We start from the raw sequence: 15,211 nt of genomic DNA on the forward strand, positions 1-15,211 counted from the left end.
TTCTCTTTCCTTCCTTCCTTCCCTTCCCTCCATCTCTTTTTTCTCCCTCTGAAATTCTCCTTCCTTCCTTCCTTCCTTCCTTCCTTCCTTCCTTCCCTTCCCTCCATCTCTTTTTTCTCCCTCTGAGATTCTCCTTTTTTCCTTCCTTCCTTCCCTCCATCTCTCTTTTCTTCCTCTGAGATTCTCCTTCCTTCCTTCCCTTCCCTCCATCTCTTTTTTCTCCCTCTGAGATTCTCCTTCCTTCTTTCTTTCCCTTCCCTTCCTTCTCTCTTTTCCTTCCTTCCTCTCTCCCTTTTCTTCCCATCCATTCCTCTGTTCTTTCTCCCTCTGAGATTCTGCTTCCTTCCTTCCTTCCCTCCATCTCTCTTTTTTCCCTCTGAGATTCTCCTTCCTTCCCTTCCCTTCCCTCTATCTCTTTTTTCTCCCTCTCAGATTCTCCTTCTTCCCTTCCTTCCCTTCCATCCATCTCTTCTTTCACCCTCTGAGATTCCCTTCTCCTCCCTCCCCCCTGTGCATTCCTTCCTTCCTCCTCTCCTCAATTAACAGGGAGAGGAGATCTTGGAGCAAAGACTTGGGAGTAAACCAAGGCTGGCCGGCAAGAGGAGGCGAAGTTGAAGCCAGCAGCAATCCCTGTTTCCTCACTGGCATCTGGCCTCACTCCAGCAGCACATCTGGGAGGTTGGACCTGCAAAAGGCATCTCTCTTTCACTTGCAGCTGGAGCCCCGGACGGCATCCTTTGGTCTGGCCATTAAGGAGGACATCACTGGGTCCGTTCTATTGGAAGAAATGTTCTCCTAGGAGAGGGGTGGGTGTTAACTTCCTCCAGTTCTCGTCCATCTCCCGTGTCCCTCCAAGTCCAGGAATTAGGCAGGGGCTGGAGAACACGGCTGGGCAGAAGATACCACAACCCAAGAGGAGATCTTGGCTGTCCTTCGCTTCTCTTCTGCCTCTTTCAAGGTAACTTCTCTCCCCCCTCATCCTTTTGAAGGAAGATCTCCTGGTCCTAAATTGCACGAAGGGACCAGAGATTTCTTTTTTCTCCTCTGGCCTGTTGCTTGACGAAGCCAGAAACAAGATTCAGGGAAAGATCCAATCCTCTCTTTTGGAAATATTATTATTATTACTTTTCCAATTTACTAAATGTATTGACCACCCGTCTTACCGCAAGTTATCGCAGCGAAGTTCACCCTCCTGCCTTGACACTTTTAATTCTTGCTATGCAAAGGTCTCCCTTTGAATAATATGCTGTTCGAATTGCAACATCCTAACCTATCACTTCCCACTTAGGACCTTAGCCATGTTGCTTGTATCGTTACCATTTATATTGTTTTATTTGTTTCCTAGTATGATTTGATTGCTTATTAGCAACTCATGACTATCGCTGTGCTTATGCTTCTTGATGAATGTATTGTATTTTTCTTTTATGTACACTGGGAGCATAGGCACCAAAAACAAATTCCTTGTGTGTCCAATCACACTTGTCCAATAAAGAATTCTATTCTATTATTCTATTCTATTCTATTCTATTCTATTCTATTCTATTCTTTCTATTCTATTCTATTCTGTATTTCTATTCCATTCCATTCTGTATTTTTGTTCTATTCCATTCCATTCTGTATTTCTATTCTATTCTATTCTATTCTATTCTATTCTGTATTTATATTCTGTATGTATATTCTATTCTGTATTTATATTCTAGTCTAGTCTAGTCTAGTCTATTCTGTATTTCTATTCTATTCTAGTCTATTCTATTCTATTCTATTCTATTCTGTATTTCTATTCCATTCCAATCTGTATTTTTATTCTATTCCATTCCATTCTGTATTTCTATTCTATTCTATTCTATTCTATTCTATTCTGTATTTATATTCTGTATGTATATTCTATTCTGTATTTATAGTCTAGTCTAGTCTAGTCTATTCTGTATTTCATTTCTATTCTATTCTATTCTATTCTATTCTATCCTATTCTATTCTAAACATCCAATAGATTGATTATATTTTATTTAATAGAAAATTCTTCACCCTGAAAGGGAACGTAAGTGATATGCAGCTATTAAAAGCGATTTTCTGAAAGCAATTTTTCCAAAGGTAATATTAAGGAAGGAAGGAAGGAAGGAAGGAAGGAAGGAAGGAAGGAATTGCAGAGGTATATCCAGGTTGCCGTAGTATATTGCACCAAATTAACAGTCGGATGACAATTGAAAAGTTAATCATGATTGGTGAGCTACTTGATCAAGATGTAAGAGGGGTTATCTTGGAACAAGAGTTTAGATACAGTCCTGCCTAGGTAAGGGAGAAGCAGGTGATAGAATATGTGGAAAAAATGAAGAACAGAAGAGACAGGCGGTGAAAATGATTTTACTAGTTGGGGCCATTTCATTGCTGAGTATCTTCAATCTGTTCTGAGTCTCATACAAATCTCCCCCCCCCCCCCAAATACATTCCCTTCTTCTCTGCTTGGTGCAAGTCTTTTTAGCTGTCTTTGGAATTTCTCAATATCTCTCCCTCTCTCTCCCTCCCTCCCTCCCTCCCTCTTTGTAGTATGCAGTCAATTTTGATTCATTTGCAAATGCTTCCAGTTTAATCATCCGTCTGAGGATAATTCAGCTAAAGCTGTTTCCAATAACTCTTATTTTACTGCATCGGATCGTATTGTTTTACTTTATTCTTTTATTTTGTCTTCACTTTTTTATTTAACTTCCTTTTTATTGCTTGCCTGTTTTATTCTATTATTTAATTTACTCCATTCTATTATTCATTAAGATTCGGTGCAGATAGGAAGACAATGCAGAAAAACCAAATAAGCATAAAGCAAAAGATGGATTATTTCTCACTACAGAGTGGGAAAAAATGGATGGAGGGAAAAATTGTTTGGGGTTTGAGGTGGCAGCATCAACAGTTTTAAACAAAGAAGAGATTTCTATTCAGTTCTGATTCCATTGGGAAATTGCTTCTCTTGGTTTTAAGCTCGGACTAGAAATAAAGAAGGGCGGCTCAGTGGCTAAGATGCTAAGCTTGTCGATCAGAAAAGTTGGCAGTTCAGCGGTTCGAATCCCTAGCGCCACATAACGGAGTGAGCTCCCATTGCTTATTCCAGCTTCTGCCAACCTAGCAGTTCAAAAGCATGTAGAAAATGCAAGTAGAAAAATAGGAACCACCTTTGGTGGGCGTTCAATGTGCCTTCGGGGTTGAGTCATGCCGGCCACATGACCACGGAGACGTCTTCGGACAGCGCTGGCTTGTCAGAAGGTTGCAAGAGGGGATCACGTGACCTCGGGGCATGGCGACTGTCATAAATATGAGTCAGCTGCCAAGTGTCTGAATTTTGATCACGTGACTGTGGGGATGTCATAAGTATGAACAATGGTCCTATGTCGTAAGTCACTTTTTCCAGTGTGGTTGTAACTTCAAATGGTCACTAAACGAACTGTTATAAGTTGAGGACTCCCATGTTGGTTGTGTACCTAGGGACCTTCCTCGGGTGTTTATGGAGGAAAGGATGAAGTAGTAACTGTGAGAGGGATCTTGGACTCCTAGTGGACAACCATTTAAATAGGAGCCAGCTGTGTGCAGCAGCTGCCAAAAAAGCCAACACAGTTCTAGGCTGCATCAACAGAGGGAGAGAATCATGATCCCGTGAAGGGTTAATACCACTTTACAAGGCCTTGGTAAGGCCACACTTGGAATACGGCATCCAGTTTTGGTCGCCACGATGTAGAAAAGATGTGGAGACTCTAGAAAGCGTGCAGAGAAGAGCAACAAAGAGGATTAGGGGACTGGAGGCTAAAACATATGAAGAACGGTTGCAGGAACTGGGGATGTCTAGTTTAATAGAAAGAAGGACCAGGGGAGACATGATAGCAGTCTTCCAATATCTCTGGGGTTGCCACAGAGAAGAGGGAGTCAAGCTATTCTCCAAGGCACCTGAGGGTAGAACAAGAAGCAATGGGTGGAAACTAATCAAGGAGAGAAACAACTTAGAACTAAGGAGAAATTTCCTGACAGTGAGAACAATTAACCAGTGGAACAACTTGCCACCAGAAGTTGTGAATGCTCCAACATTGGAAGTTTTTAAGAAGATGTTGGATAACCATTTGTCTGAGGTGGTGTAGGGTTTCCTTTCTAGGCAGGGGGTTGGACTAGAAGACCTCCAAGGTCCCTTCCAACTCATTCTACTCTACTCTACTCTACTCTACTCTACTCTACTCTACTCTACTCTACGCTATTCTAACTTATTCTTCATTCCTCCTATTCTATTCTATTCTACTCTATTCTATTCTATCTCCATGACTTTGACTTCAAGGTCAATTGCTGTAGCTAACTACCCACTGTTAATGAGAACCTAAAGCCAACTCATGGTCCATTCCTTTTCTCCATTCAGCCGTCATCTTGAAGATGTTGAGAAAGACTCAATCCAGTCAACTTTGGGAGCTGCAACTTCTCTTTGTGGAGACCACGAAGCAGGAGCGTCTCTTCCTGGAAGTCAACATTCATGACTGAAGGACTTTCCCAAGTCAATGAACCGAGGGCCGCACTCTCCAATGCCACCAACTATACCGATTGTGGAGAGGACACCGTGCTGTACGGGGACACGGAAAAAGTGGTCATTGGGACCGTCATCTCCATCATAAACCTGTTGACCATCGCAGGAAACAGCCTGGTGGTCATCTCCGTGTGTACCGTCAAAAAGCTTCGGCAACCGTCCAATTATCTGGTGGTTTCTTTGGCCGCCGCGGACCTGTCCGTCGCCCTGGCAGTCATGCCTTTTGTGATCATCACGGATTTGGTGGGAGGCAAATGGCTGTTTGGAGAAGTCTTCTGCAACGTCTTCATTGCCATGGATGTCATGTGTTGCACGGCGTCCATTATGACCCTCTGTGTCATCAGCGTGGACAGGTAAGGGCGTGGTCTTCTTCAGGTCTGACCATAGAAGGTGGAAGTGACCATAGGTGATCATAGAAGTTCAGCTTGGAGATGACCAGGGGAAGTAGACCTTCTCAATCTGGGGTCTTCCAGGGGTGTTGGTCTTCAAAGACTCTGTTGAAGTCCAGCTCATTCGGAAGATCCCAAGGAGAGGTGAGCTAATCTAGGTTGTTCATCTTTATCTAATCTAATCTAATCTAATCTAATCTAATCTAATTTAATCTAATAGTAAAGGTAAAGGTTCCCCTTGCACCTATGTGCTAGTAGTTCCTGACTCTAGGGGGCGGTGCTCATCTCCCTTTCAAAGCCGAAGAGCCAGCACTGCCCGAAGATGTCTCCATGGTCCTTTGGCCAGCATTACTAAACACCGAAGGCGCACGGAACGCTGTTCCCTTCCCACCAAAGGTGGTTCCTATTTTTCTACTTGGATTTTTTACGTGCTTTCGAACTGCTAGGTTGGCAGAAGCTGGGAGAAGTCACGAGAGCTCCCTCCGTTATGTGGTGCTAGGGATTCGAACCAGCGAACTGCTGACCTTTCTGATCGAGAAGCTCAGCATTTTAGCCACTGAGCCACCACGTCCCAAATCTAATCTAAATCTAATCTAAATCTAATCTAAATCTAATCTAAATCTAATCTAAATCTAATCTAAATCTAATCTAAATCTAATCTAAATCTAATCTAAATCTAATCTAAATCTAATCTAAATCTAATCTAAATCTAATCTAAATCTAATCTAAATCTAATCTAAATCTAATCTAAATCTAATCTAAATCTAATCTAAATCTAATCTAAATCTAATCTAAATCTAATCTAAATCTAATCTAAATCTAATCTAAATCTAATCTAAATCTAATCTAAATCTAATCTAAATCTAATCTAAATCTAATCTAAATCTAATCTAAATCTAATCTAAATCTAATCTAAATCTAATCTAAATCTAATCTAAATCTAATCTAAATCTAATCTAAATCTAATCTAAATCTAATCTAAATCTAATCTAAATCTAATCTAAATCTAATCTAAATCTAATCTAAATCTAATCTAAATCTAATCTAAATCTAATCTAAATCTAATAATCTAAATCTAATCTAATCTAAAATACAACAATTTTTTAAATAAATCATGGTCATGTGACTTCAGGATGCTGCAAACAAGCTGTAAATGGGGGTCGCCCAGTATCCGAAATGTGATCATGTGACCATGGGAAAGGGCAGCCATTGGAGCTTCCAATCCGGGTCATAAGTCACCCTCACGGACGTCTGTTATAACTTTGCATGTTCCCTAAGCGGCCGGTCGTAACCCGAGGTCTCTCTCTACGCTCAATCTGTATCAATGTTTTTCCAGATACCTGGGAATCACTCGACCTTTGACCTACCCGGTGAGACAAGACGGGAAACTGATGGCCAAGATGGTCTTTGTAGTTTGGCTGCTCTCCGCCTCCATCACGCTCCCTCCCTTGTTCGGCTGGGCCAAGAACGTCACGGTGGACCGAGTGTGCCTCATCAGCCAGGATGTTGGCTACACCATCTACTCCACCGGGGTGGCCTTCTACATCCCCATGACGGTTATGCTGGTTATGTACCACAGGATCTACAAAGCGGCCAAAGCCAGTGCTCGGAAACACCGGTTCGTGGACTTCCCGAGACCTCGCGACCAGGACAATATCGTCTGCGTAGACTCCGGCGTACGGCCCCCACGGAGCACCAAACGTAGCCAGGCGGCCAAAGAGTGTGTCACCTTCTCCAAGTTCCTTCAGGAGGACCACAAGAACATTTCCATCTTCAAGAGGGAGCAGAAGGCCGCCAGGACCCTGGGCATCATTGTGGGCGCCTTCACCGTTTGCTGGCTGCCCTTCTTCTTGATGTCCACCGCCAGGCCTTTCCTCTGCGGCAGCCGGTGCAGTTGTATCCCGCTGTGGCTAGAGAGGACTTTGCTGTGGTTGGGCTACACCAACTCCCTCATCAACCCCTTGATTTACGCTTTCTTCAACCGCGACCTGAGGACTACTTTCTGGAATCTTCTGCGCTGTAATTATCGGAACATTAAGCGAAGGCTTTCGGCGGCAAGCATGCGCGAGGCCTTAAAAGCCACCGAAAAGCATGAGGGTGTATTTTAAAACACGGAAACCCTTGGCAATGTTAGAAATGTTGCCCCCCCCCCTCTCAAAAACTCCTACCCATTTACAATTAGCCCAGGACAGCAAAAGCTCGTAAAATCTCCCTGAGGTAGACATTCTTGGTCTTGTAGGAAATCCACAATTTGATCTCAAGAGAAGATAATATTCGTAGCCCAGGGTTGAACTGTGAGCTCCTATCTGAGCTCGGTGGTTTTCTTGCAGACCTTTCATGACCCAACTAGGGAACATCATGAGTTCTAGAAGGGAGGGGGGTTTATGGAAAAGAGGAGGGGGAGGGGGACTGTGGGGATCTTGGTGCTCTCTGAACTCGGTGGTTTTCTTGCAGATGTTTCATTACCCAACTAGGGAACATCATCAGTGCTAGAAGGGAGTGGGGTTTATAGAGGAGGAGGAGCAGAAGGACAAGAGGAGGAGGAGGACAAGTGGAGGAGTACAAGAGGAGGAGGTAGTAGAGGAGGAGGAGGAGGAGGAGGACATGAGGAAGAGGACAAGAGGAGGACGAGGAGGACGATGAGGTCCTTAGTGCTCTCTGAGCTTGGTTATTTTTTTTGTAAATGTTTCATTACCCAACTAGGGAACATCATCAGTGCTAGAAGGGAGTGGGGTTTACAGAGGAGGAGGAGCAGCAGGACAAGAGGAGGAGGAGGACAAGTGGAAGAGTACAAGAGGAGGAGGAGGAGGAGGAGGAGGAGGAGGAGGAGGAGGAGGAGGAGGAGGAGGAGGAGGATGACAAGAGGAAGAAGACAAGAGGAGGACGAGGAGGACTATGAGGTCCTTAGTGCTCTCCGAGCTTGGTTGTTTTCTTTGTAGACGTTTCATTACCCAACTAGGGAACATCATCAGTCCTAGAAGGGAGTGGGGTTTATAGAGGAGCAGGAGCAGGAGGACAAGAGGAGGAGGAGGAGGTAGAAAATGAGGAGGAGAAGGACAAGAGGAACAGGACAAGAGGAGGAGGAGGTAGAGAATGAGGAGGAGGAGGACAAGAGGAAGAGGTCAAGAGGAGGAGGAGGTAGAGAATGAGGAGGACAATGAGAAGAGGACAAGAGGAGGAGGAGGAGGTAGAGGAAGAGGAAGAGGAAGACGACAACTATGAGGTCCTTAGTGCTCTCTGAGCTTGGTTGTTTTCTTTGTAGATGTTTCATTACCCAATTAGGGAACATCATCAGTGCTAGAAGGGAGTGTGCTTTATAGAGGAGGAGGAGCAGAAGGACAAGAGGAGGAGGAGGTAATTCAAAGAGGGCACATTCCTTTATGCACGCCACACGCACAAAGTCGCTTAAAAGCAGTTACCTAAATTTGTTTGTCGAGTGAAATAAAGTCTCATCTGTTTTCCCGCATGGACCTCAGTTTCCAGGTGAACGACGTTTGTCTTCCTGCCTTCCTGAACTTCAACGTCAGCCTGGAATGAAGCGACCTCAAATAAAGAAACCTTTGGAGGATTAGCGAAGGAGCTGCAGGGCCACAGAACCCCAGGAGAGAGTAGAACAGAAGGGACTACATTATATTTCCCCAAAGGATAAACGGAGAAACGTGTTTTTAGAGGCAGAAAGCAGGCCCCAGTCTTTCTGAATAGCCGGAAGCAGATGCCAGCACTTAAGGAGATAAAGAGCTTCTTGAAAGAGGAAGCCAACTATCTAGATGGCTCCATTCATAAGCGAAGCAAATACCGTTCAAAACAGGATACAGGTTTTCCTTGACTTACGACCACAATTGTGCTCGCAATTTCTCTTGTTAAGCGAGACATTTGTTAAATGAATTTTGCCCAGTTTTACAACTTTTCTTCCCTCCGTTGTTAAGTGAATCCCTGCAATTGATAAGTTAGTGATCTAGTGGTTAAGTGAATCCGGCTTCCCCCATTGACTTTGCTTGTCAGAAGGTCACAAAAGTCGATCACATGACCCCGGGACACTGCAACCGTCATAAATATGAGTCAGTTGCCAAGGGTTGGAATTTTGATCATGTGATCGTGGGGATGCTGGAAAAGATCATAATTGCGGAAAACAGCCATAAGTCACTTTTTTTTCCAGTGCGGTTGTAACTTTGGACAGTCACTAAATGAGCTATTGTAAGTTGAGGACTAACTGTGTTTCGAAGCTCTTTGCAGCAAATACTGTGGGGAGGCACACCCTCAGGGTGTGTGTCCGTGTGTTCCAGCATAACTCTGGAACGCCTGGGCCGCTGAAATGGAAAGGACTGAATTATATCCATAGTGTCAAGTCACAGTACTGGACAGTGATTGTGTGCAGTTTGGATTCAAGTTCTGTTAAGATACAGCCTGTTGTGCCTAAAAATGGCTTCTACTGTACAGCACAGTAGAGTTGGCATGGTAACGGCTGCGCACTACTCCACAAGGGGGCTCCCTCTAATACAGCATTGGGATAAATATGTACCCAGGCTACACCAGGTTATCAGCTAGTCATCAAGGAAAGGAATCTTCCTTTCCAATCAGCCTCCAGCCTCCATTTTGTCTCCGGTGCCTTTCTCCCGGCTTGGAACTGGACGTGGCTATTTCTTCCAACAATGGCATGAACTGCCTTGGGTAGACCCTGGTGGGTATCGGCACAAGTGCAGCAATTTACGTAACCAGGTATAGGTTCCTACCTGCGTTGGGACCGGTTTGCACTGCGCATGCGTGCACAATTCACTAAAAATTGTTCTGCGCATGCGCAAATACCATGAAATAATAATAAAAACAAGCGGAGACCGGGGAACTGGTTTGGGGGGCGTGGCCAGCCTGGGTCGCTGCGGTTCTGCGACCCAGGCCAAATTACCACTACCGGTTCGCCCGAAGGAAGTCACCTTTGCAGGTAATGAATGTGGCGAGAAGAGTCGTAACATGGGGCAAAACTCCCTTATGAGATGTCTCGCTTAGCAACCGTAAATTTTGGCCTCCCTTGTGGTTGTAAGTTGAGGACTACCTGTATTGCATGCTGGGTAAAAGAAAAGAGGGATGGGATGGGACGCTTGGATGTAGCTGGGAGGATGCTGAAATTAATGTTCAAATTAATCGGTCATTACTGTGAGCAGTCAAACCTGCCATCGACTCTCCAGAGCCCCGTGGATATTCTTATTTCTTAAATGCTTGAGTGGAAAATTTAGCGCTGCATGAAACGGAGAGAAATCGGCCTGATCTCAAGCTAAAAACAGCTAGATTTCAAAGAAGGGGGGGGGGAGAAATCAGGTTTTCAGTCCTTCCAAGTAGAAAGATATCAATAGTTCTTGAGGTGCAACCACAATTGAGCCCAAAAATGTTCTGTTGCTGACTGAAACCTTCATTAAGTGAGTTTCGCCCCACTTTACGACTTTTCTCACCACGGATGCTCTAATTAAATCATGAACCTCAAGCCAAGCTTCAAAAGAAATTGTTATTTATTAGGAGCAACATGTCCGCATGTACCCAAGTGAAGCCAGCTCTGACCCCACTTCATTTACGGCCCAGGTATGACCCTGTCCCGATCCTCCAGCTGTTGCAGGTAACCTGGGAGACAACCTTGAGAAAGATATGCACGGAATCTGCTTCGGGTTGTGGCTGCCATGCTGCTCCATCAGTTTCCCTCCCACTTGCCTATGGCAACTCAAGAGCAGGCCAGGGATGCTTTGCAAGTTGACACACCGTTGTTAAAGTGAACCGTCGCATTTGTTAAGTCAGTGACAGGGTTGTTAAGCGGATCTGGATTTCCCCATTGACTTTGCTTGTCTGAAGGTCGCAAAAGTGGATCGCGTGACCCGTGGGCCACTGCAACCGTCGTAAATATGAGTCAGTCGTCAAGTGTCTGGCTTTGGAGAGGCTGCCACAGTCGTAAAGTGAGAAAAACGGTTATAAATCTTTTTTTTTCTGTGCCATTGTAACTTTAAATGGTCACTAAATGAACCGTTGTTAAATCGAGGACTGTCTGTATTGCAGACTCCTGAGAAGAGCGTAGAATTGAGTTTGCAAGGATCTTAAAAAATAATTCGTTTTTTCTTCTTCCCTGGCACAGTCTTTAAGATTGGGGCACCCATCCTGGGGAACTTTAAAGAGCTTTAAAGAACTTAAAGTGATAATAATTAATCTGTGGTTTCCTGCTTGAACAGGGGGTCGGACTAGATGACCTCCAAGGTGCCTTTCATCTCCATTTATTCTATGTTATTGAATGAATGTTGCCTCTTTTTCCCAAATCCTCCTTCTCTCTCTCCTACTCACTCACTTTCTCCCCTTCTCGCCATCGAAAACACCCCATTTTAAGTCTGAATGTAATGATCTAATTTCACACTTCTTACCCGTAATAATTACCTCAGCTGGATGGTTCCCTTTGTCAGAGCACAAACCCTGCGTTTTCCATTCCTCGGAGGGCATTTATTTAATTAATGTGACCTTTTCCCGAAATTACGAAAGGCCGCATTGCGAAATACGAGTGAAAAAGAAAATGGGGCCCAACATTGGCAAAGAAAAATGAGCAGAATTCACAATTTTTGATCAGGATCCCCTCGCACATCTGTGCTAGTCATTCTCGACTCTAGGGGGCGGAGTTCATCTCCGTTTCAAAGCCGAAGAGCCAGCGCTGTCCGAAGACGTCTCCATGGTCCTGTGACCGGCATGACTCAATGCTAAACGTAACACGGAACGCTGTTACCTTCCCACCAAAGGTGGTCCCTATTTTTTCTACTTCCACTTTTACGTGCTTTCAAACTCCTAGGTTGGCAGAAGCTGGGACAAGTCACGGGAGCTCACTCGGTTACGCAGTGGCACTAAGGATTCGAACCGCCAAACTGCCGACCTTTCTGATAAAAAAGCTCAGGGTCTTAGCCACTGAGCCACCATGTCCCTTAAGGAATATATGAATATATAAATATAAATGTAAAAAATATAAATATAAAAAATAATATAAATGTAAATGTAAATGTAAATATAAACATAAACAACATAAACATAAACATTATATATATATATATATATATATATATATATATATATATATATATATATATATATATATATATATATATATATATATATATATATATATATATATATATATATATATATATATATTTGTGTTACAACCCCTGGTATGCCTAAATATGGGAGGAAGGTCACACTCCCTCTTTCTGTCCCTCGGCTTCATCACAGAAGACCATGCAGGCAGAAAACCATATTTTTTTATTTTTAATGTTGCCTTTTTTATATTTGTGTTGTATTTGTACTGATAAATAAATAAAGGGAGACTAGGATAGATCTATTTCGAGCTAATTAGCTCTCAATGGCTCAACTGATAAGGAAGAGAACCCGTGGCTTAGTGGTTAAGACTCCTGCCTAAGATATATACAGCCTGGGTTCTAATCCCAGTAAGGGTATGGCTAGCTGATGAGAACAAATACAACACAAATATAAAAAAGGCAACATTAAAAATAAAAAATATGGTTTTCTGCCTGCATGGTCTTCTGTGATGAAGCCGAGGGACAGAAAGAGGGAGTGTGACCTTCCTCCCATATTTAGGCATACCAGGGGTTGTAACACAAATATATACTTATTTCCCTGGCTCAACTGATAAGGAAGAGAACCCGTGGCTTAGTGGTTAAGACTCCTGCCTAAGATATATACAACCTGGGTTCTAATCCCAGTAAGGGTATGGCTAGCTGATGAGAGCTAATTAGCTCGAAATAGATCTATCCTAGTCTCCCTTTATTTATTTATCAGTACAAATACAACATTATATATATATATATATATATATATATATATATATATATATATATATATATATATATATATATATATATATATATATATATATATATATATATATATATATATATATATATATATATATATATATATATATAAATATATATATATGTTTTCTGAGGTTTTCGCGGGTGTTTGTATGTATGTCTTTGGTTGTTCGGGTTTTCTCCCGCGTAGAATTGGAAGTATCTTCACGACGTTTCGATGAAGTCTCATTCATCATCTTCAGGCTGCTGCTTCCGGCTTGGTGCTTCTGGCTTGGTGCTTCCAGGAGCAATGTGAGATCTCAGCCGGTTCCTCTTTTTAACTGCCAGTGGGGGGTTGTGCTGATTGGGTGGGAGCTTGGCTGCATTCTGATTGGGTGGAGGAGTATTCTGATTGGTAGGTGCCTTAGCTGTGCTCTGATTGGATGGGAGTTTGGCTGTGCTCTGATTGGATGGGGGCGTGTTCTGTTTGGGTGGGGGCCTGGTTGTGCTTGTGTTAGTCTGAGTTGCAGAGGGATTTGAGCTGGTGAGCTGCGTTACTGTTGTTTGGCTTCGCGTTTGTGGTCGTGCCACATCTCCGTGGTGGGCATCAGTTTGCTTCATGTATGGATTGGAGGGGTTTAAAGTGGCTAATAATGCAGCTGTGGTCTGGCTTCTGGTTTGTGGTCGGGCTTCTGGTTTGTGGTCATTATCGGTGTGGGTTTGGGCTTGCTTTTTGCGTGGATGTGTGATAGTGACATCCTGTGTGGTTTTCGTGGGTGTGGGTCTGGTATCATTCTTAGTGTTAGGGACTCGTTTGTCAGTGAGGGCGGGTTTCCAAATGGCTGGTAGGCGGGAGGTATCATCTCGTTTATTCATGCTGTGTGGTCGTTTTTCTATCTCAATAGCTTCTCTGATTATTCTGTTGTTAAAGTGTTCAATTTTGGCAATAGTTCTGGTCTTTTTAAAGTCTATATCATGTCCTGTGGCTTTGAGGTGTTGGACCAGGGAAGAAGTTGGTTCCTCCTTTCTGACTGAGTTTTTGTGTTCTTCAATGCGTGCCTTAATTCTTCTGTTGGTTTGTCCGATGTATGTGGTGGGGCAGGTGGGGCATGGGATTTCATATACTCCTTGATTTTCTAACTCTATTTTGTCTTTGGGGTTTCTCAGGATGGTGAATATTTTTCGGTTTGTGTAGAATGCTGTCTTGATGTTGTGTTTGTGGAGGATCTTGCTGATTCTGTCTGTGGTGCCTTTTATGTATGGGAGGAGGGCTTTGCCGTTTTCTTGTTCACTGTCTTGGATTTTAGTGGGGTTTTCTTTTTGGATTAGGTTAGTGATATTGTTTCTTTGGAATCCGTTGGATGTTAGTACGTTGGTGAGAGTGTGTAGTTCGGTATTGAGGTGTTGTTCGTCAGCTAAGCGTTTTGTTCTGGAGATGAGTGTCTTGGCTACAGAGTTGATCTGTGCTGGGTGGTGGTGTGAGAGTGCGTGCAAATAGCGGTTTGTGTGTGTTTTCTTCTGGTAGATGGTGTGTCCTAGGGATCCATCGGATTTCTTATAGACTAAGACATCCAGGAAGGGGAGTTGGTTATTGGCTTCTGTTTCCATGGTGAACTGTATTTTGGGGTGTAGGCTGTTGAGGTGTGTGAGGAAGTTGTCCAGTTTATCTTTCCCGTGTGGCCAGATTATGAAGGTGTCGTCTACGTATCTGAGCCAGAGTTTGGGTTTGTGATCGGATTTTTCTAGAGCTTGGGTTTCAAAGTGTTCCATGTAGAGGTTAGCAATGACAGGTGAGAGGGGTGATCCCATGGGTGCTCCTTCTATTTGTTTGTATTTTTGTCCGTTATAGATGAAGTATGTGTTGGATAGGCAGTGGTTGGTCAGATCTAGGATATGTTTGGGGGGGTTGTATCTGTTTGGGATAGCTGTCAAGGCTTCTTTGATTGGAACTTGGGTGAAGAGTGATACAACATCGAAGCTTACGAGTAGGTCGCTGGGCTGTAAGTTTTGTTTCTTTATGATCTCTATGAACTGGAATGAGTTTTTTACGTGTGAGGTGATGGATTCTGCATAGGGCTGTAGTTGTTTGGCGAGAAATTTGGCTAGGTTTTGTAGAGGTGAGCCTATGGAGCTGACTATGGGTCTTAGTGGGGTTCCTTCTTTGTGGGTCTTCGGGAGACCATAGAGCTTAGGGCATCTGGATGATTTTTCTCTGGGAATGATTCTTTGCTGGATCTCTTCGCTGATGGGGGAGGCTTTTATTTTGGATCTGGTGGTTTTTTCTAAGTAGGTGGTGGGATCCGTGCTTAGGGGTTTGTAAGTGGAGTCTTGAAGTAGGTTGGTTAATTTGGTTTGGTAGTCAGATGTGTTCATGACCACCGTGGCGTTCCCCTTGTCTGCTGGAAGGATTATTATGCTAGTGTCTTCTTTTAGGTTAAGTAGTGCTGTCTGTTCCT

At 43.5% G+C, this 15,211-nt stretch overlaps 1 protein-coding gene across 1 annotated transcript; it reads left to right on the forward strand.

The window, feature by feature from the left end:
* Positions 1–805: 805 nt before the first annotated feature.
* LOC309395395 (5-hydroxytryptamine receptor 7-like) lies at positions 806–7,261 on the forward strand. The gene is made up of 3 exons (XM_081959593.1): positions 806–958; positions 4,385–4,899; positions 6,272–7,261. Exons 2-3 carry the CDS (start codon positions 4,496–4,498, stop codon positions 7,041–7,043), a joined length of 1,176 nt encoding a protein of 391 aa, XP_081815719.1. The 5' UTR covers positions 806–958; positions 4,385–4,495; the 3' UTR covers positions 7,044–7,261.
* The last annotated feature ends 7,950 nt before the right edge of the window (positions 7,262–15,211 follow it).

The sequence above is a fragment of the Natrix helvetica genome (genome assembly GCF_964273705.1).
Source record: "Natrix helvetica genome assembly, chromosome: 7".
Classification (NCBI taxonomy): Eukaryota; Metazoa; Chordata; class Lepidosauria; order Squamata; family Natricidae; genus Natrix; species Natrix helvetica.